Consider the following 21,944-nt stretch of genomic DNA (forward strand, 5'->3'; position numbering starts at 1 on the left):
ATTGTTGCATTTCCTTGTGTACAGTTTCATTTCCAACTAAAGGACCACAAGGTTTGCCTGATAGATGCAAATTATTCAAATGAATGCAGAATTACCTTTGTTCTCCACTACGACAACCAGCACTCAGTAACCATACATATTCAGCCTTATTTTTGAAACAATATAAATTAATTCAGAAATCATCTTAAAATATTACCAAGAGGTAAAGAACATGGACTTGCAGTCTTACCATTGTCTGCCACTTTGGTCACAGCCATGATCATGACAGGCACACCAATTGCCGAGGACAGGACCCAGATGAGTATGTTGATCAACTTGGCCTTGACAGGCGTCCGAAACTCCAGCGCCCTGACTGGGTGGCACACGGCGATGTAGCGATCTACACTCATCATTGTGAGGGTGAAGATACTTGTGAACATGTTGTAGTAGTCGATGGCAATAATGAGCTTGCAGAGGACATCCCCAAATGGCCAGGTGTTCATGAGGTATTTGGCGCTCTGGAAGGGCAGCGTGCTGGTGGCCAAGGCATCGGCAAGAGCTAGATTGAAGATGTAGATATTTGTGGCAGTGTTCATCTTGGTGTATCTGGTTGTGGTCACAAAGTAGACAGAAGGTGTAGTAAAAGTTAAAAAGAAACTGGTATTTTTTAACGATTTTTTCCCCAGTCAAAAACAGGTTATTTCAGATCATCTCACAGTTGCCTCCCTGGTCCAGTCTACTTGCAGCTGCTGTTGAACTGAAAATCATATAGTTATTTGGATATAATTTATTAGCTTGTTGGAGAGAGAAATAGTGTATGTAGAGAATAGATGACATAAAGGCCCATGAATTGAGATTTGAATAGAAAAAAATTGTCATTTGTGTTACTGGTGCATTTTTGTCCTTTCTTAATAATAATAATAATAATAATAATAATAATAATAATGTATACTTTATTCATCCTCGTGGGGAAATTACTTTCTCTGCATTTGACCCATTCACTCAGTGAAGCAGTGGGCAGCCACTAAGCAGGCGCCCGGGGAGCAGTGTGTAGGGACGGTACCTTGCTCAGGGGTACCTCAGGGTAGCTGTTCAGTGGATTTGAACATCCAAACTTCCGATCATGGGGCGACCATTCTACCAACTGAGCTTCATCAGGGAAAACGGATATTTCAATTATTCTGTTACCTACTTTAGATCCATTTTACCTCTAGTCATTTTCATAAAGTTATTATAGAAATAATTAGATATAATTCCATGTTGGAATTGATTACAAACAAAGGCTTAGTTTAATTTATGACTGCACTGCCTTGCTAATTTCCAGATTACCAAATCCCAAAAATAAACTACAAGTTAATTGCTTTTCTCCTCAGATCCAAAGTTAAAATACAGTGGGGCAAAAAAGTATTTAGTCAGCCACCAATTGTGCAAGTTCCCCCACCTAAAATGATGACAGAGGTCAGTAATTTGCACCAAATCAAATTCAAATCAAATTCAAATTTTATTTGTCACGTACACAGTCATACACAGTACGATATGTAGTGAAATGCTTGGACAACAGAGGTACACTTCAACTGTGAGAGACAGAATGTGAAAAAAAAATCCATGAATTCACATGGTAGGATTTGTAAAGAATTTATTCGTAAATCAGGGTGGACAATAAGTATTTGGTCACCTCAAACAAGGAAAATCTCTGGCTCTCACAGACCTGTAACGTCTCCTGTAAGAAGCTTTTCTGTCCCCCACTCGTTACCTGTATGAATGGCACCTGTTTGAACTCATCATCTGTATAAAAGACACCTGTCCACAGCCTCAAACAGTCAGACTCCAAACTCCGCCATGGCCAAGACCAAAGAGCTTTCGAAGGACACCAGGAAAAGTATTGTAGACCTGCACCAGACTGGGAAGAGTGAATCTACAATAGGCAAGCAGCTTGGTGTGAAAAAATCAACTGTGGGAGCAATCATCAGAAAATGGAAGACATACAAGACCACTGATCATCTCCCTCGATCTGGGGCTCCACGCAAGATCTCATCCCGTGGGGTCAAAATGATCATGAGAACGGTGAGCAAAGATCCCAGAACCACACGGGGGGACCTGGTGAATGACCTGCAGAGAGCTGGGACCAAAGTAACAAAGGTCACCATCAGTAACACACTACAACGGCAGGGAATCAAATCCCGCAGTGCCAGACGTGTTCCGCTGCTGAAGCCAGTGCATGTCCAGGCCCGTCTGAAGTTTGCCAGAGAGCACATGGATGATACAGCACAGGATTGGGAGAATGTCATGTGGTCAGATGAAACCAAAGTATAACTTTTTGGTATAAACTCAACTCGTCGTGTTTGGAGGAAGAAGAATACTGAGTTGCATCCCAAGAACACCATACCTACTGTGAAGCATGGGGGTGGAAACATCATGCTATGGGGCTGTTTTTCTGCCAAGGGGACAGGACGACTGATCCGTGTTAAGGACAGAATGAATGGGGCCATGTATTGTGAGATTTTGAGCCAAAACCTCCTTCCATCAGTGAGAACTTTGAAGATGAAACGAGGCTGGGTCTTCCAACATGACAATGATCCAAAACACACCGCCCGGGCAACAAAGGAGTGGCTCCGTAAGAAGCATTTGAAAGTCCTGGAGTGGCCTAGCCAGTCTCCAGACCTCAACCCCATAGAAAATCTGTGGCGGGAGTTGAAAGTCCGTGTTGCTCGGCGACAGCCCCAAAACATCACTGCTCTCGAGAAGATCTGCATGGAGGAATGGGCCAAAATACCAGCTACTGTGTGTGCAAACCTGGTAAAGACCTATAGTAAATGTTTGACCTCTGTTATTGCCAACAAAGGTTATGTTACAAAGTATTGAGTTGTATTTTTGTTATTGACCAAATACTTATTTTCCACCCTGATTTACGAATAAATTCTTTACAAATCCTACCATGTGAATTCATGGATTTTTCTTTCACATTCTGTCTCTCACAGTTGAAGTGTACCTCTGGTGCAAATTACTGACCTCTGTCATCATTTTAGGTGGGGGAACTTGCACAATCGGTGGCTGACTAAATACTTTTTTGCCCCACTGTAAGAACTGAAACCAAGGATTCAAAGCCAACACTAGAACAGCAACTCATTCAAACTCCATAAACCCAAAACAGTCACTGCAACTCAAACACAACAAGTAACAAGTGTCTGGAATATTAATGACATTTAATTAGGGGTCAAAACCTCATCATTAACAATAATTAAAGGCTAGGAGCGTAATTAATAATAATAATAATAATTAATAAGTTATTATTTCAGATCTCATAGAAACTCAAAGGTTTTGGGATTAAAATCCAGGACGGTGACAGTTTTATTAACCCAAATTCACACTGGCGTGCTCATAGTACAAAAGAGATTCAAGTCACATGCTTCATTTGTAGCTCATTTCCAGCATATTTTCTTTGTAGTCTATAATTTTAACAAGAAAAAAATGTTGCTTTCCCCCCCCCCATTTCTATCTTTAACTTTTTAACATTGGAGATATTGACATTTCATTTTATAGCAGAAAAAGATAACAATATTATTGTAAAGCCTAAACCATGCTCAAGCAGAACATCAGCTAGTGGAAGCCAACCTCATTTGTACCTGTCCATGATTCTATAGTGGAATCACTGTGGCTTTTTATTTGTGTTGATATGTAAAAAATGTAAAAATAAATGTATGAGAGGCTAAGCCATAAAAGGTTAACTAGAGACAATGCATCTCAGGACATGTTAAAGTCGTTTAAGTACTTTCTGCAGGGAGTAATTATTGTATTACTTTTTCAAAAGCTTATAGGTAATATGTAACAGATTACTTAATACAGATTACTTAATACACTGTTATTTCTGCATGAGGGGAACCCTCATGCAGAAATAATTGTGTAGGAAATGCAGATCAATAGTGCAAAATATACTGTAGATACATTTAATGTGGGTTTCACTATTTGCACTATTTACAAGCTCCTACAGCTTGTAAATAGACTGCAAACTGCTGTTGTGACCCATTGTAGAGCCAAAGCAGTAGATAGGTCATCATACTCTCAAATGTTTTAGTGAGTCTTTTTTCAAGCCACAACATGTAGTGAGAGCTCAATAAATTAGAGGGGTTTGTATCCAATAACTCAATCACAGTCGTTTATATTTTAAAATCTAATTCTATTGAATCAATAGATCTTTTTTCTGTGTCCTTTTAGATACACTAACAACCATGACTGAATCACTTTGATACAAAAAAAAATCTACTTTAATGCCGGCATTTCATTTTTTTTTTCATTAACTGGTTCTAGATTATTATGAGATAAATCATAATTAGGCCATGTCATTTTTTTAAGTTGTAGAACAGTTGCAGCGTGTCATATTAGGTCAGGCCTTAAGAGTTAAATCATCTTTGGGAGTTTTTCCACTACAAGTATATTAATGAAAGAACTCTGTAGTCTGATAGAAAAGATTTCTTAAAGTAATAAATTAGTCTAAAGCGAATGTCGGCTTAATCAGGAATTTATAATTACAAATGCTGTCAAAACGTCTCAACAGCTGCTCTATTATTCACTCTCAGCATCAGCTTTAGTCTCTAAATGACATCAATGTTTCATTTCAATCTGTTTCTTTTTTTCAGCTGAAGGTAAAACTGACACAGACCATTAACAAATTAGTAATTATTTATAAGAGCAACGGGCTTTATCATAATTCATAAAAGGAAAACTACTGGTGTAATTAATTAGAGGCTGCATTTAATTCTTGTGTTCCATGTCAAAGAAGCTGCTAGTTTTTTTGTTCCATGCAAGTGGCTATCTTATCTTTTACACCTCTTACTAATTATGGAGGGAAAATTGCCATCAAATATGAAATGTTAATCATTCAGGAGGCTATGCAGAGACTGAATAACTAGCAGTAGCACACAGAAGATTTTGCAGAAATTACCTACAGTAATTCAGTGCAGCAACACAGAAAAGTCAAACTTATGATAGAGTTAGTTTTGAATTTCAAAAGGACAATGGTGGAATGGAAAGGCCAGAAATATAATGCATCCAAATGACTTTGCACACATCAGAGACATATTGAACACTGTGGGAGTGCCTGAAAAAACAGTTAGCTGTGAGGTACCACCAGTTAGAGCTACAGCATTCTTCTTCCCTGAATGTCTAATCATTTTGAGATGCAAATGAGGAGACTTCACTCAGGCAAGTCTGCTGGACCAGACGGAGTGAGTCCCCTCGTCCTCAAGACCTGTGCCCCCCAGCTGTGTGGAGTCTTTCATAAACTGTTTATGCTGAGTCTGAGTCTGCAGAGGGTCCCGGTGATGTGGCAGACATCATGCCTCGTCCCTGTACCAAAGACGCCTCGTCCCAGTGGCCCCCAGGATTACAGGCCCGTGGCACTGACCTCCCACATCATGAAGACCCTGGAAAGGCTCATCCTGGACCAGCTGCGACCCATAGTAAGACCACATCTGGATCCCCTTCAGTTCGCTTATCAGCCTCGTCTCGGAACAGAGGACGCCATCATCTACCTGCTCAATCGTGTCTACACCCATCTGGACCAGCCGGCGAGCACTGTGAGGGTCATGTTTTTTGACTTTTCCAGTGCTTTCAACACCATCAGGCCGACCCTCCTGGGTGATAAGTTAGCAGCGATGCAGGTGGATGCTTCTCTGGTGTCCTGGATTGTTGATTACCTGACAGGAAGACCACAATATGTACGTCTCCCACAGTGTGTGTCTGACAAGGTGATTAGCAACACAGGGGCACCACAGGGGACTGTCCTCTCCCCCTTCCTCTTCACCCTCTACACCACAGACTTCAGCCACTGCACAGAGACCTGCCATCTTCAGAAGTTTTCTGATGACTCTGCGGTGGTTGGATGCATCAGCAGGGATGATGAGACAGAGTACCGGGCTGTGGTCGACTCCTTTGTCACGTGGTGTGAGCAGAATCATCTGCAGCTCAACGTGGCAAAGACCAAGGAACTGATCGTGGACTTCAGGAAGACCAGGAAACACTTGACCCCTGTTTCAATCCAGGGGGTCAGTGTTGACATTGTGGAGGACTATAAATACCTTGGAGTACACATTGACAATAAACTGGACTGGGCTAAAAACACCACAGCACTTTACAGGAAGGGCCAGAGTCGTCTCTATTTTTTGAGGCGACTGAGGTCCTTCAACATCTGCCAGAAAATGCTGAGGATTTTCTATGAGTCTGTGGTGGCCAGTGCGATCCTCTATGCTGTTGCATGCTGGGGGAGCAGGCTGAGGGTCGCAGATGCCAACAGACTTAATAAACTGATCCGTAAGGCCAGCAATGTTGTGGGGATGGAGCTGGACTCCCTCAAGGTGGTGTCGGAGAGGCGGATGCTGTCCAAGATAAAGACAATGTTGGATAACACCTCCCACCCACTCCATGACATGTTGGTCAGTCACAGGAGCTCGTTCAGTGAGAGACTGAGATTACCGAAAAGCACCACTGAACGACACAGGAAATCATTCCTGCCTGTGGCCATCTCCCTGTACAACGCATCCACTTAACACACTGTTTGCTGCTACAACTACACATGTTTCTTTTCCAAATATTTATTTATAAGTGACTTATGTATGTATGTATGTATATATATGTATATATTGTACTATTCTTAGTTAGCGTATTGTCTGTCTTAATTTTGGCAAACTTTTCTAAAATGATATAACTGCACCTTGTCATCTATTTTTTTTTCCTGCTGCACCAATTTAATTCTCCTTCCTCATTCCTGCCTTTACCATCCCTCTTTCTCTTTCTTTTTCTTTTTCTTTGGCCATGAAGAGTCAACCAAACACTTATCCGTAGACTTTGCCAATTGCTCTCAGAAGAACTGAAGAAGCTTCTCGGATGAGAAGTGATACATCTTCAAGGAACCTTAAAGAAGTACAGACGCTTGTACTTGGAACTTGTAGGGGATTCTCAGTGATATAACACCCACTCTGATATGACATAATAGTGGAAATAGTGGAAATGACACGGTAGTAGGATTGTTCAAATTTGAGTATATAAATCAGGTTTTGGCTGTAGACTATTTCGCTGACATTTTAGTCCCTCAAACCATGTAATACAACAAGCCTCATTCACTCGTTCATACAAGCAGCTCATCTATACTTAAGTGCTTTTTATCTAGCATTCACACACACATTCCTACTCCGATGGATGCGGTCAGAGAACAACTTGGGGTTAGTTGACCCAAGGATATTTGGCATGCAGACTAGAGCAACCAGGGATTGAAACACCTGGTCAGAACAACCTTCTGATTAAGAGATGCCCTGCTGTAGCTCCTGAGGTATAGCCACTGCCAAGCTGTGTCAGATCCATGCTAGTATGCACTAGCTTGGCTGGATTGTAAGAAATCAAAAAACAAAATGTCACGAAGAAGGGAAAAGCGCCTGCATGGAAGGCTCTGTTTTAGTATTATTGCTTTGGTCTGGACTGCACAGTATGCATGCTCTCAGCAGGCAACAAGCAAAAGACACATTGACATTCAACATAAATTTTACACCAGACACTGACAGGTTGTTATGCAGAAGTATTTTTCTGATAGGCACTAATACAAGTGGTCCTGAGGTTCAGTCACAGTCAGCTTTCAGCATATAAAGGTGACAGGCGGAAAATCTTGTTCCTGTAGTTTAATCACATTTTTGTTTGTTTGCTTGTTTTGGGTTAAAACCACGGGCATCATGCTAAGTGGCTGTCACAGCTATCCAATCATTTCCTCTTCAACAGTAATGAAACACAGAATGAAAAAAGAAGTCTCAGAACAGTGGGCTGCAGCGGGGGTCCCTGACCTTCACTTCTAAGCAAACGATGATGCACACTGAGAGTGTCTTAGTAATGCTATCCATCCTGTTTCCTGGGCTCTGAAGGTAATTTCTGCTTGTTCACCTTGTCAGCACACCAGTGATCCCAACAAGTGATCCCTTAGCTTACCTAGATCCCTTAATCAAATATTGACAGCTCAGAATTATATAAATCCCAACAAACCAGGAAGGATGTAGAAACACAGAGTCAGACACTGATAAAAATTAAAATATCTTTTTTTTTGGATCATGAAGAATCCATTGCACACAGCCTTATACTTTTAACCATTAAAGAAAGACATGTTATGAAATAATTATCATGATTTCTTGGGCTTCTAATTTCTTTTTTTCACTTTTTTAAGATCTTTATACCATTTTTGCCTGCATATATCATTTTTTTTCTCATGCTTAGAAATGTATGATGATGACATCCCTACAAGCATGTACCTGTACAGGTGCCTATACTATGACTCAGTTTCAACATACCCTGGATATATTTACTTAATCTGCCTTCATTTATCTTAATATCAGCAATCAGGCTAAGTGGCATATGAAGGTTGTAATTAAGTTGAAAAGTCAACCCAGGGATTCCCAATCTGGGTACAAGCGTATTCATATGAAATTGGTGGGACTGGCAGCATCTGAACAGTCACAAGCATGGGTAGGTCTGCTTGCAGCAGAGCGAGCGATTTCACGAAGGCACGGTGTGTTGCTATTTGATTTCTTTTAGCCTATTTCACAGATGCTGTTCAAGTAATTTTTTATTCAACAGCTTTGGCAATAATCAGGCCTTGGTGTGGGTAGTGAAATTGAGCTCAGCTTTAATAAAAGATGTGGTTAATCACATTTAATTCATGATTTAACAAGGTGGAAGGACAATTACTTTTTATTACTTTAGGGCCAAGTTGATTCGGATAGTTTTCTTTTTAAAAAAAAAAAATAAAACCCTTAAAAACTTTGTGTTTACTTTGTATTTACTACTTGTTTCTGCACTGTATTGTGATGCATAGAACACTAAAATTGTAGTTGTGGCCAGCTAACAGAAAAATAAGAAAAAAAGAAAATGAAGGAGTACAGTACTATTTTCTATATTCCTTACTGATGTACATCAGGGGATGACAAAGACTTACTAGCCAGTAAAAAACTGTGGAGCCTTGTACTATCTGTGTACTGATATCCTGGCAATCTTCCAGGGATGTTGACACTACAGGGAGTGCAGAATTATTAGGCAAATGAGTAGTTTGTCCACATCATCCTCTTCATGCATGTTGTCTTACTCCAAGCTATATAGGCTCGAAAGCCTACTACCAATTAAGCATATTAGGTGATGTGCATCGCTGTAATGAGAAGGGGTGTGGTCTAATGACATCAACACCCTATATAAGGTGTGCATAATTAATAGGCAATGTCCTTTCCTTTGGCAAAATGGGTCAAAAGAAGGACTTGACAGGCTCAGAAAAGTCAAAAATAGTGAGATATCTTGCAGAGGGATGCAGCAGTCTCAAAATTGCAAAGCTTCTGAAGCGTGATCATCGAACAATCAAGCGTTTCATTCAAAATAGTCAACAGGGTCGCAAGAAGCGTGTGGAAAAACCAAGGCGCAAAATAACTGCCCATGAACTGAGAAAAGTCAAGCGTGCAGCTGCCAAGATGCCACTTGCCACCAGTTTGGCCATATTTCAGAGCTGCAACATCACTGGAGTGCCCAAAAGCACAAGGTGTGCAATACTCAGAGACATGGCCAAGGTAAGAAAGGCTGAAAGACGACCACCACTGAACAAGACACACAAGCTGAAACGTCAAGACTGGGACAAGAAATATCTCAAGACTGGTTTTTCTAAGGTTTTATGGACTGATGAAATGAGAGTGAGTCTTGATGGGCCAGATGGATGGGCCCGTGGCTGGATTGGTAAAGGGCAGAGAGCTCCAGTCCGACTCAGACGCCAGCAAGGTGGAGGTGGAGTACTGGTTTGGGCTGGTATCATCAAAGATGAGCTTGTGGGGCCTTTTCAGGTTGAGGATGGAGTCAAGCTCAACTCCCAGTCCTACTGCTAGTTTGTGGAAGACACCTTCTTCAAGCAGTGGTACAGGAAGAAGTCTGCATCCTTCAAGAAAAACATGATTTTCATGCAGGACAATGCTCCATCACACGTGTCCAAGTACTCCACAGCGTGGCTGGCAAGAAAGGGTATAAAAGAAGAAAAACTAATGACATGGCCTCCTTGTTCACCTGATCTGAACCCCATTGAGAACCTGTGGTCCATCATCAAATGTGAGATTTACAAGGAGGGAAAACAGTACACCTCTCTGAACAGTGTCTGGGAGGCTGTGGTTGCTGCTGCACGCAATGTTGATGGTGAACAGATCAAAACACTGACAGAATCCATGGATGGCAGGCTTTTGAGTGTCCTTGCAAAGAAAGGTGGCTATATTGGTCGCTGATTTGTTTTTGTTTTGTTTTTGAATGTCAGAAATGTATATTTGTGAATGTGGAGATGTTATATTGGTTTCACTGGTAAAAATAAATAATTGTAATGGGTATATATTTGTTTTTTGTTAAGTTGCCTAATAATTATGCACAGTAATAGTCACCTGCACACACAGATATCCCCCTAAAATAGCTAAAACTAAAAACAAACTAAAAACTACTTCCAAAAACATTCAGCTTTGATATTAATGAGTTTTTTGGGTTCATTGAGAACATGGTTGTTGTTCAATAATACAATTATTCCTCAAAAATACAACTTGCCTAATAATTCTGCACTCCCTGTATTTTGTGGAGGACTGGTTGTTTAGTACATCCCATACCTCTTTAATTTGGAACAGAACCTGCTCCAGTGCTGGTTAGGCCTGCAGCATAAGTCACAATGGCAGTGCACCTTGGTACGATGTGAACCACCTTCACATCGTACCAAGGTACAACCTAAATCATATGAATGATGTCAACTGAAAGCACAACAGAACTAAGAAATTATAGTACCATAATTTCTTAGTTAATTTGCTTAAATTAAACTAAGAAATTATGCTTAAACTAAATGCCTGGGGCTCGGTCACTCAGGCACGGCTGGCTGCCGGCGGAGCTCACGGGCGCGTCACTGCAACTCCCCCTGGCTTCTGCTCCGCGGCTGCTGAGTGAGCCCTCATCTGGGACTCTCCTCAGCTCTTTCTGGGACAGTGGCGCGGCTGCCCCTCTGTTGGTCTTCCTTGGTCTCTTGTGTTCTGGGGGCCTCTGGATGTCTGGAGTTTTGATCTCCTCCATACCTGCTTCATGCCCTGGAGGACGGGGCTGATCCAGGTGATCGATATATGCATTTTTTCTTCTCTTTTTTTTTCTGCCCGTTCTGTTGGTTTTTGTCTTTTGCCCTTCTCCCCCGTCCCTCTTCTCAGCTGTTTCTTTCCCTCTTTCTTTCTCCCCTTCTTTCCCCCAGTCAAGTCTGTCCCGTATTCAGCAAGTGAAAATAAAATAAACAATAAAAGGTGAATCAAATGGACCATTATGGCAAGGCTGGGATGGTCAATTTGGTAAAGTAAATCAGTTGGGCATCTTTCTTTGCCTTTAGACAATAATTCTGATGGCAAAAGAGCCAAACGAGACAGGCAAAAAAAAATAAAAAAATTTGACATTCCAGGAAATGATGTTTGCTGTCTACTGAGTTCTACTCACTTTCCTGTGAGATTATTTAAAAAAAACACTAAAGGTTTATTTTAAATTTACCTACAGCGGAGTCTGTGAGATTTCTGAAAGCAAGTAAATTGCAACCCACAGATGTGGTTTTCATTATATCGGAGCGACAAGACCTATCAGAACCAAACCTTAACTCTCTGTCTGCACTTTTCTTCACCTCAGACAGGTGAGGCTTTACATACTGTGAGAGTTTTATAGTGAAAGGATCTGATACTCAGTAGCTGTCCAAAAGTTGAGATTTGAGCTCCATCACAGCTCAGACCTCAAACTTGGGACTAGTGCTGTCAGCGTTAATCTCGTTAAAATGACGAAACGCCATAAGCGCATTAACGCGGCAAATCTTTGTTAGCAAGGTAGCGTGCATGGGGCTGGATGGCGCTAACGTGTTAAAGAGCTAACCGCGCTAACGAGCTAGCCGCGCTAACACGTTGACCCCGTGCAGGCCCGCGCACGCCAACTCGCTAACGGAGATTTGTGTTAATGCAGTTATGTCATTTTAACGAGATTAACACTGGTAGCACTACTTGGGACATTTTTATTTTATTGTTATTAAAGCTTTAATTATTCATCTATATATTATTGTATCGTCATTTTGTCCAAGTACAAAAACATGAAATATGGCACCCAGTTGTATAGTAACAATCAAACCATATGTGCCGCAAGTTGCTGAGAAGATTATTATTAAAACACCAAGGGTTAAACATTATTTTATGAACAACACAAACTCTGGATTTGGGCTCATAATTATTAAAGAAGTAATAAAATGATTATGCTTGTATGTTCCTCATTAGGCACCCGTTCATGTCAGAGTGAATGAATAGTGGCATTGTAAAGCGCTTTGGGTGCCTTGAAAAGTGCTATATAAATCCAATCCATTATTATTATTATTCAATCTTATGGCCCAAAATAACTGCTCGTGTATTTATGCTTGGATAGATACAAATAATGAGTAATTGGTAATCCATTTATCTAACATACTAGTTAAGTTTATTATGATGCAAGAAAATATGGTCTATTACAGCTAAACATCTCTGCTTCTGTCTCATCTTTAAGGTTTTTAAAATTTTGTCCTTAAAGATAAATCTTGGAATTAAAAGCTTACTTTTTTTTTTTTTTACATAATTTCTATATGTAAAAGGGAAAAGGGACCATGTGTTTAAGGCAGCCATTACAAGACTGGTACACTGTTCTTTCAATGATCCTGGGTTTTACCTCAGGATTTTCTCTTTGGGACCTTTCATTTCTGTCTGCTCTGTTTCACATTTTAAGTTTGATCTAATACTATGCTTTGCCTTGGTTGCGCTCTCTTTCATATTTAGTATTTCAAGTTTTATCTGGCAGTGATAATGTGTGCTTTGTTCGCTGTTCTTACTATCATGATTACCTGGTTTATTTTCTTGACTTTCGTTGGCTTGTATTAGTTCCCTTATTTCAGTTATCAGCCCTTCCCTGTGTTCCCTGTTCCTTGTCAAGTCGTCATTGTCCCTGTTTGCGATTCCATAGTTTGGCATAGTTTGGTACTTCCTTTTTTATTTTATCTTCATCCTGTGTTTGCTTCTCGTGTCTAGTCTCCCTTGATTGTTGTCAGCTGTTTTCCCACCTGCTGCCCATCCTCTCGTTATCCTATGCATGTGTATATTGTTTCTGTCTCCCACTGTGCTTTGTTGAGTCATACTGTTTGGTCCTGCTGTGTATTCTCTTTTGGTTTGCTTTCAGTTTCCCTCTGTCATCTGGATTTGCTGGCTCACCTGAATAAGGGCTCATTTTCATTTATTCCAATCTGTTTTTCTAGTCTGCATTTTGGCTCCAAACTCCACACACATCATGACAATTATTAGCACAGGCTGGTGCGGCAATGCTGTGCTGATCCTCAGCTACTACCAATGGACCTAAAGTGTGCAAAGAAAATCTCCTCCACACTACTACATGACCATCAGCAGTTTGAAGTGCTTCTTGATACACTGAGCTACAGAGATTTAAGATTTGCATTTAGATAATTCCTTATCTTTCATCTCAGTGCAGCTTAAAGTTACAATACATTTTGTGACTACATCAGTCCTTTCAGTTTTGACACAAAAGTCAGCTTCGACTCTCCCCTGAAGGGTACACATGGACACAAACACAAGCGCACACTGACATCAATCCCTGCTGTGTGAGATGGAAGACAAGCCATGGGATGCAGTCGCCATGTTGACTCAGCCCAGGAAATGAACAGACTGACTGCCATCTCTCAGACACACACAGTCATGTTCCTACTGGCAACGAGCTACAATATTTCCAAGCAAATTTCAAACCCCAGTAATTAACTTTAAATTTTGTCATTACAAAATATTCCCATTACAGAACGTCCAAAACATAAATTGTAAATGTTTTCAAAACCTACTGTCTCAGTAGAGATTGAACAATAATCCACAAGAAGAAGCTCAGTAAGAGTCTATTTTCACACAAACTGAGCCCAGCTTCCATTACCTGCATATCGATCTGATTTCAAATTTAGCCCACTTGACAGTATATTGCATGAGCACTGAACTGGTTCTTATCTAAACAGTGCAGCAGCAAGAAGGTGGAAAACCTGTGGAAGATAAAAGGATCCTGCCCTGTGTAACTGAATGGACTATCGCTTGAAGCGTGTGTTTGCGTCTGCGTCATGCTCTCCATCAGAAAACAGGCTGTCAGGTCACGTCAGACCGGTGTGACATCCACAATGACGCTAGCATCCAGGGAGACTCTGCTATAAATGTGGAGCATGTTTGCGTGTGTGTGTTTCTATCGAAGGACCTAAGTGGAGGCACAAATTCAAAATTCATTATATTAAAAAAAAAATAGATGGATGCTTTCAAATGGGCTTTTGGTTTATTATTATCAAAGCTGACACGTGGCAGTAAATAAACTAGTTCTAGTTATTGATTTATTCATCCATGCATGCAGGTCACCCCTTGGCAAAACACCCCCAGTACTGTTTGCCATTCTGTTCAGCCTGCATCGATCTCACCCCATGTATGGCAGAAAATTCTCAAATATTTCATTGCAATACTGCTACAGAAGGAACAGAGGCTACTGTTTACTTATTCATAAGAGGTTCTCACAGCCCCTGACACAACCCCAAAGGAAGTTGTGTCTCTTTCTAGTCTGGGACCAGGGACTTTCAGGTATTATGCTGAAACGTCACACGAAATGCTGTAGTAACACTGTACTGCACCACCAAGTCACTTTAACAGTGATGACAATATAACTGTTGAACTTGGCTGTAACTTTCTGCATGGATCATGAAAACAATGCATTCCTCCGAAACAGTCACTGTGCCCATCTTCAATTATCACAGCATTGAGTGTAATGGACACACTGGTTCACCATGTGGATCTCACCCCTTGCATCTTCTTAACCGTGAAATAGACACGCATGCTTAAGTTGTATTACCAGTAGGGGGAGATAATGTAATTAAAGCCAACACTTGGCTAGTGACCAAGGAAGGTATAAAGTACATTGCAGACTCCTTCTATGCCAGAAACAATGAAGCTTCTTGGCTAATATGTATTTACATGTAAATGTGTTCGGAATGTCTCTTTAACCATATTCATGTTGTCTTGTAATAAAATATCGCCCTCTGCTGGTACTGCAACTTAAACCAGCATGTCCAATAAACACTGCTGTGATATTTGGTTGTTCCATCAGAGTTCATCACTATTAAATAAATAAATATCAATTAAGCTCTTTTTCATTTATCTGAGATGGCAAAAAGAAAATCATTATACAGTATTATAAATTAAAAGTGGAATTCTGAATTTATAGCTAGTATTATTAGTATTTTGAGGCGAAAACTTAGAATTTTTGAGAAAAGACAATAAAGTGACATTAACATTAACATGACATTAAAAACCTTTCATATAGTCGAACTGCCCTGCAACAAATTGTCCAGGAAGTATCCCACCTCTCACTCTGTGGTAGCTGGGATAGGCTCCAGCCCCCAGCAACCCTCAATTGGATAATCGGAAGAGGATGGATGGATGTTATCAAATTAGAGTTCCTCAAATGTTTACTTCAATTCTGCATTGTCCTGATTCCTGGGTCCACACCTTTGCAATTTTGGATATAAAAATACAGTTTTCAGCTATATAAACGCACTGGCCCTACATTCGGAAAATACAGCAAAATATATACAACACAAAATCTACTCCAATACACCTTCGATAATAATAAAACAGTACTGTCAGTTATAACAGTTTTTACTCTCTAAATCGCTCCATTACTGTTGTTCTATAAAACAGATGGGATTCAAGCCTAACATTATGGAGAAATCCTACTTTTTCTAAATTTCTGAATTTTTTAGGAAAATTCTCCTGTGGCTTAACATCCGGTTATTATTTGTAGTACAGGTGGCATTAAGGCAGTGTGTGCAGTTATTCTTAACACAGTCAGCAGTCTTAAATCAATCAGGATGTTAGCCTCTTACGAACAGAATTCCTGAAAGAAAAATTAAAGGACATAACTGCCATATTATTAATGCTGTATTTTTTTAATTAAAATGTTGGTTGAATTGCAGCCAATTTATGTCAAATGGAAATTATACAAAATGTATTTGTTCCACAAAACAATGAGGAAAAGCACGCATTGATTGTCTATCAAGTAGAAGTGCACAAAGATGATATTTTGACCAGGGACGATCAGGCTGCAATCTGCCCTCCAGTGGATGGACTTACACAAGGTCCCTTTACTGTTTTCTTCAAGATTGTTTAACCGTATTTTGTGGATCTTTTTTGGGGTTTTTTTTTTTTGAAAATGTAAGAAGAGTGAGATAAATTTAGAAGTCGTGGGTTCTTTACCCGAACATCGTGTTGATAAAAACAGTGCTTTAAAATGCAGCTTTAAAAAAGAAAAAAGGAAAATGTAATCTGTCAAATATTATAGTTCTGGAGACTCCCCTGCTTTTTTGCTATTCATGCCTCCAGTTTTTGCAAACACGAAGGCACTACAAAACAAATTCACCTAAAGCATTTTGTTATTTCATGTATTAATGAGCTCATAAATCCATAGTACAGCTATTACAGAATGCCAAACTTTTCATTTGAAGGCAACTCTAAGATTTTGTTAATAAGATCATTACTTTCAGAGCTTACAGATGTTCCACAGGAGATGATACATTCTCACTGGGTTACTGTGCTCGAGCTTCCCGTCTCATGGAGGTGTGGGTGCTGTCTGAAATATGTGACGTCATTGTAAAGTAAATCGCTTCACAGTGTGACTCACTGACTTTGCTGACTCCTCAGACATCCCCTTTTTGTCTCCCTCCTTCCTCCCTTGCTCCCCTTTGTGTTTAGGTGGCTTATTTTTCCCAATCTTTTCACGCCAACACCTGAATGGAAATACCTCAGAGCTCTGAGTATGGATCAGTTTTGATTGCCACAGCATACATTCCAGATTTTCTGTTATTTCTCTGTTTGGATTCCCCCTGCTGCTGTCTTCTACTGTTCCCTCCATAGGCTGAAATATGACCAGCAGCTAGGATATAGCTAGGATATAGATAGATATATAACTGCATTATTTTTTGCTGATCTTGTCACATTTTTACAGCTGCTTTACCCCAAAGCTGGTGCCTCCTAAATTAATTTTACCTGCTTCTTCAATTTTCCAGCCAAGAGTCGTGATTAATACTTTGGCTGATATTGGGGATAAAGAGAATATCTGAGATTAGGAGGTATAAATGAGGATAAGAAGCAAGCAATATAAGCTCTTTTTTCTTGTCTATTTATTTGTTTATATTTTTTCCTCATCATGCAGGTTAGGGCTGGGAGGCTTTTCAGGGAAATAAGTGCATACAGGGTTTATTTCTTTTTTTTTTTAGAGTCAGACCTTGGACTGACAATAATGCTGTCAACACCCACTAATGGAATGATAATAATAATAATAATAATAATAATAATAATAATAATAATATTATTATTATTATTATTATTATTATTATTATTATTATTATTATTCATTCGAATGAATGTGAGTGCGAATGGTTCTCTGTCCCTGTGTGTTGGCCCTGCGACAGACTGGCGACCTGTCCAGGGTGTACCCTGCCTCTCACCCTATGACAGCTGGGATAGGCTCCAGCGCCCTCCGGGACCCTGAAAAGGATAAGCGGAAGCGAATGGATGGATGGATGGATTATTATTATTATTATTATTATTATTACAATAATAATCTTAAAACTAGGGCATATAACCTACAGTTATATAAAGAGACCAAATGCTGTCTCCGTCGGTCCTTCTAGCTGCAGGATTTCCATTTCTACTCTGCTCCATCACACTCAGTGAAGAGGAGCGTGCAGCTGAAGGTCCACAGATCAGTTTGAGCTCATGAAGACTATTTGAGTAGCCCTCTCTCCCTGAGGCAAGGCTGAGTCAGTCATAACAACCATCTTTAGTATGAAACTGGTGCATGTTGTTGCTTCATGCAGAAATAATAAAAGACCAATCTCATGGTTTATGCAGGGAATCTTAAATCACTTGTTTGGCATGCGCATATTTCACCTACAAATGCAGGTGCAGTGCAAGTACACACTTGTGGCTCAACACAGACACAGACACTAAAAAAGTGCAGGAAAGGAGCAATCGATGGGTAATTAGCAAGCAACTTTCCGGTATATACATCACGTGTATCCTACAAGGGTCTGATTGGGATTTTTTTGTTAATTCGTGTGCATTTCCTCAGAAAACATAAATTTTATTTGTATTTAGAAAAGCTCTTGAGATAACTGAAGAAAACTTAAAGCAACACATTTGAATTGAATTGAATTTGATTTGAAATCAGCGCGTATTTGGGGCCTGAAACCCCCAAATGAAGCTTTGCATTAGGCATAAAGTGGGTTTTGTTGCTCTCATCAACAGCCACAAACTCATTAAAGTAACTGTGCTAATAAAGCATGATAGTGTTTACCTGACCACTCCGTACATGACAAGGACGTTGCCGAGAAGTCCCACCACGCAAATAACGGAGTAGAGCGCCGTGATGGATATGGCTATGATTATACCCCCGGCGCTCCTCGTCGGATTCTGCTGCTCGGTGTAGTTCTGCAGCCTGTCGCTCATTAAGTCGCTCTCATCAGCCGGGAGGGTGACATTGAAGGGGATGACGGAGTAAAGGTCGGACAGGGAGAGCTGAGCTCCGGGGACCGTGTAAGGCTCCATGCTGCAGTGCTGCCCACTCTGTCCTCGGTGATGAAAACTTAACCGCGCAAAACAGTGAGAAGAAAGGCAAAGATTTAAACTGACACAGGAGGAAAAAGAACTAGTCAGACTGGAGGGAAGAAGTGGAAAAGGCGAGCAGGAGAGTTTCCAAAAAACGTGCAGATTAGAGCCTCTGAGTAAGAGTTTTCTATCCAAACGGACGAAGAGTAAGTGCCCCCCCGGAAGCGGGCAGCTGCATCTGTGCGCTCTAGCTGTGTGTACACCTCTTATACTCTCGGAGACCCCCACCTCACAGCCCGGCAGCTCTCTAATACCCGTGCGTCGACGTCAAACCTGCTCATTTATATGAAATCACACTGGAATAAACGGGAATGCAAGGTTTGGGGTTTCCTTCTTTTAAACAGAAATAAAACCTTAAAGTTGCGCAGAAAAGGAAACAGATTCAATCAAATTCCACTTATCTCGAGTAAACTGGGAACAGGGCACGTTAATGATACTGAAACTGCCTTTTAACCGCACTTTCAGTAAAGCCATTATAGAAGACATAAACACACGCTAAAGTTAGCAAGGTTGATGTGTCCACCTACAGGTATGGCGTTATTTTTGTGCCACTATTTTGAGCGCACGTAAAAAAAAAAATTTGAGCGCACGTAAAAAAACAAAAATAACGCCATAAAAGCCAGGGTGGGAACTGTCCTTGTCCTGATGTTTGCTGCTCTGCTGAGGCAGCGGGAGGAATAAATTATGCCTTCGGAAACATGGTACAGATAAAAATTAGAGATCAACTTTCAAATTCCCTGCTTTTTACATTGTAAAATGATACTAAAATTAAAAAGAGGCATCCATCCATTCACTGGGCTAACCAAGTGACTCAAACCCAACATGAAGGTCCTGGGTTTGAATCCCTGCGCCTGTGTGAGTTCTCTTTGGCCAATCTGACTTCTACTTACAGTCCAGAGAGATGCGTGGGTTACATTAGTTGGTGATTCTAAATTGACTGCAGGTGTGAAAGGTTGCCTATTGGCCTTGTGATAGATGCGTGACCTGCCCCTGGTGTAACCTGCCTATTGCTCCCTGACAGCTGTGATTGGCTCTCGCCCTCCCACAAGGTTTTTTCTTAAACCTTGATTTATCCAGAACAACTCTTGAAATTGTCTGTAAATACACTAGTTGTATTTATGCATACCAGTTTAAGACAATTTAAAATAGGCTTGAATTTACTATGCAGTTGATTATGGTGGTGGTTATAGGTTTACTTTGTCATACTGTTTTAAATGTAAATTTACTGGGTTTCCTACTATGCGTCTTCATTTATAACCTCTGTTTAGCTGACACTTTTTTGTCAGTTGAAATGACAGTATGAATGTACGCCCATCTGTCATAGCTTATTTCTTTCATGAAACACCAAAGTAAAGGGGGCCAAATGCCCCTCTGTCAGAGTTGGTTGCCTGTCCAGTCCTTATGCACTGGCGCTGACCCTAGTTTGGCCACTGCAGAGTGGATTTTCAGTCCAAATTCTTCCAGGTGGTGAGATACTTTATGCCAAGAAAAAGATTTGCCCCGTTCAGGAGAGAACTGGCAAGAAATTCAAACTAGAGTGTTCTCAATTACATGACATGTAATGTCTTAGATACTCTAACAATTATCCTCCTACAACTACTTCTCATATTTTCAGATTCTAAGAAATTAAAATGCATCCCTCTGACTGAATCATTTTAAACGGGAATAAATAGTGACTTTAATATTTAGAAAAAAAAATTCTAATTTTGATCTTGAGTGCCGTGTGTCTGGTTGGCAAACTGGAACCAAATGCAGAACCAAGAGACACTCAGAGAAATGTTTACAGTCTTTATTGATTTTGTTACTATGGAGCAAAGGTAAACACTGGGAATGTCAGGAGAAAGCCCTCCAGGTCCAGAAAAGGCAGGAAATACACACGACAAAGAGAAGAGTGTTTGAGCCAGTACAAAGAGCTTTTGGTGACAGAGATTAGTGTGGAGGTATGAACGCGCAGAGCTTACTTGCATTTCTATGAATGGTCCTCAGAGGGGTGAAGTGACAGCAGGGCTGCCTGTAACTCCTGACTTAGTGTTTCTGTCTGGCCGTTGGACTGAGGGTGGTATCATGAGCTGAAGCTTGCCTTGGTCTCCCAAAGCCATACAGAAAGTTTTCCAAACTTGTAAGACCACAATTGGACACAATATCTACAGCTGGAATGTCAGACTCATCTTACATTATGGGGCGATCGTGGCTCAAGAGTTGGGAGTTCGCCTTGTAATTGGAAGGTTGCCGGTTCGAGCCCCGGCTTGGACAGTCTCGGTCGTTGTGTCCTTGGGCAAGACACGTCACCCGTTGCCTACTGGTGGTGGTCAGAGGGCTCGGTGGCGCCAGTGTCTGGCAGCCTCGCCTCTGTCAGTGCGCCCCAGGGTGGCTGTGGCTACAATGTAGCTTGCCATCACCAGTGTGTGAATGGGTGGATGACTGGATATGTAAAGCGCTTTGGGGTCCTTAGGGACTAGTAAAGCACTATATAAATACAGGCCATTTACATCGCAGGCCACACACAATCCATTTAGCCTCTTTTCCACTAGTACCTGCTCAACTTGGCTCAGCTTTTTAGGGTTTTCCATAGAGATGGACCGATCCAATATTATGTATTGGTATCGGTCCAATACTGATCTAAATTACTGGATCGGATATCGGAGAGAAATAAAAAATGTAATCCAATCCAAAGTATCACAGAATCACCTCACAAAACGTGCTACTTGGCGAAACTCAGCTCGGCACATCGGAGCAGTATGTGTCACGTGATAGAGCGGCTGTTGTCTGCGAGACCTGTCGGCGGTCTGTTGGAGCATTTGGAGCCTCGCTGCATGCTTCCTAACCGCGGCATTTCATCTCGGCAAAAACTATCCCAGAGAAGTAAAGCAAGTGTGTAAGTTCATCCCTGAATGTTTGCATAGTATTTCCACGTTAAGCTTAACAACTGATATATTGAGCCACAGCTGGACTGGCCATCGGAGTTCCATATTGAGGTGGAAAGGAAGCGATTTGTCCTGTACTTCAGCTAGAATTAAAAAATAGACACAAAGCTGGCGTTATTCTGTCTTTGCTGCGCAGCTGCATCTACTTCTCTTATTCTCTCCCCCTTCCTCTCCTGTTATTACTTCAAACATGAAACTGATCAATGATCAGCTGATTGGCTTTTCTGTCGCAAGTCCCGTCTTTCTTGTTTGTTTATCGCTCACTTTGCGCTAGAAAGAGGAGACCAGC

General features: G+C 40.9%; 1 protein-coding gene across 1 annotated transcript in view; it reads right to left on the reverse strand.

Annotated features, from left to right (window-relative positions):
- The window catches only part of oprd1a (opioid receptor, delta 1a), a 30,210-nt gene extending 11,289 nt beyond the window's left edge, over positions 1-18,921 (reverse strand). The window contains exons 1-2 of the mRNA XM_026156587.1: positions 18,421-18,921; positions 230-585 (exon numbers count right to left, since the gene is read on the reverse strand). Of these exons, the coding sequence (XP_026012372.1) occupies positions 230-585; positions 18,421-18,671 (607 nt within the window). The 5' untranslated portion in view covers positions 18,672-18,921. The remainder of the gene's footprint in view (positions 1-229; positions 586-18,420) is intronic.
- Between the last annotated feature and the right edge of the window lie 3,023 nt (positions 18,922-21,944).

This window comes from Astatotilapia calliptera, chromosome 22 (assembly GCF_900246225.1).
Source record: "Astatotilapia calliptera chromosome 22, fAstCal1.2, whole genome shotgun sequence".
Lineage (NCBI taxonomy): Eukaryota > Metazoa > Chordata > Actinopteri > Cichliformes > Cichlidae > Astatotilapia > Astatotilapia calliptera.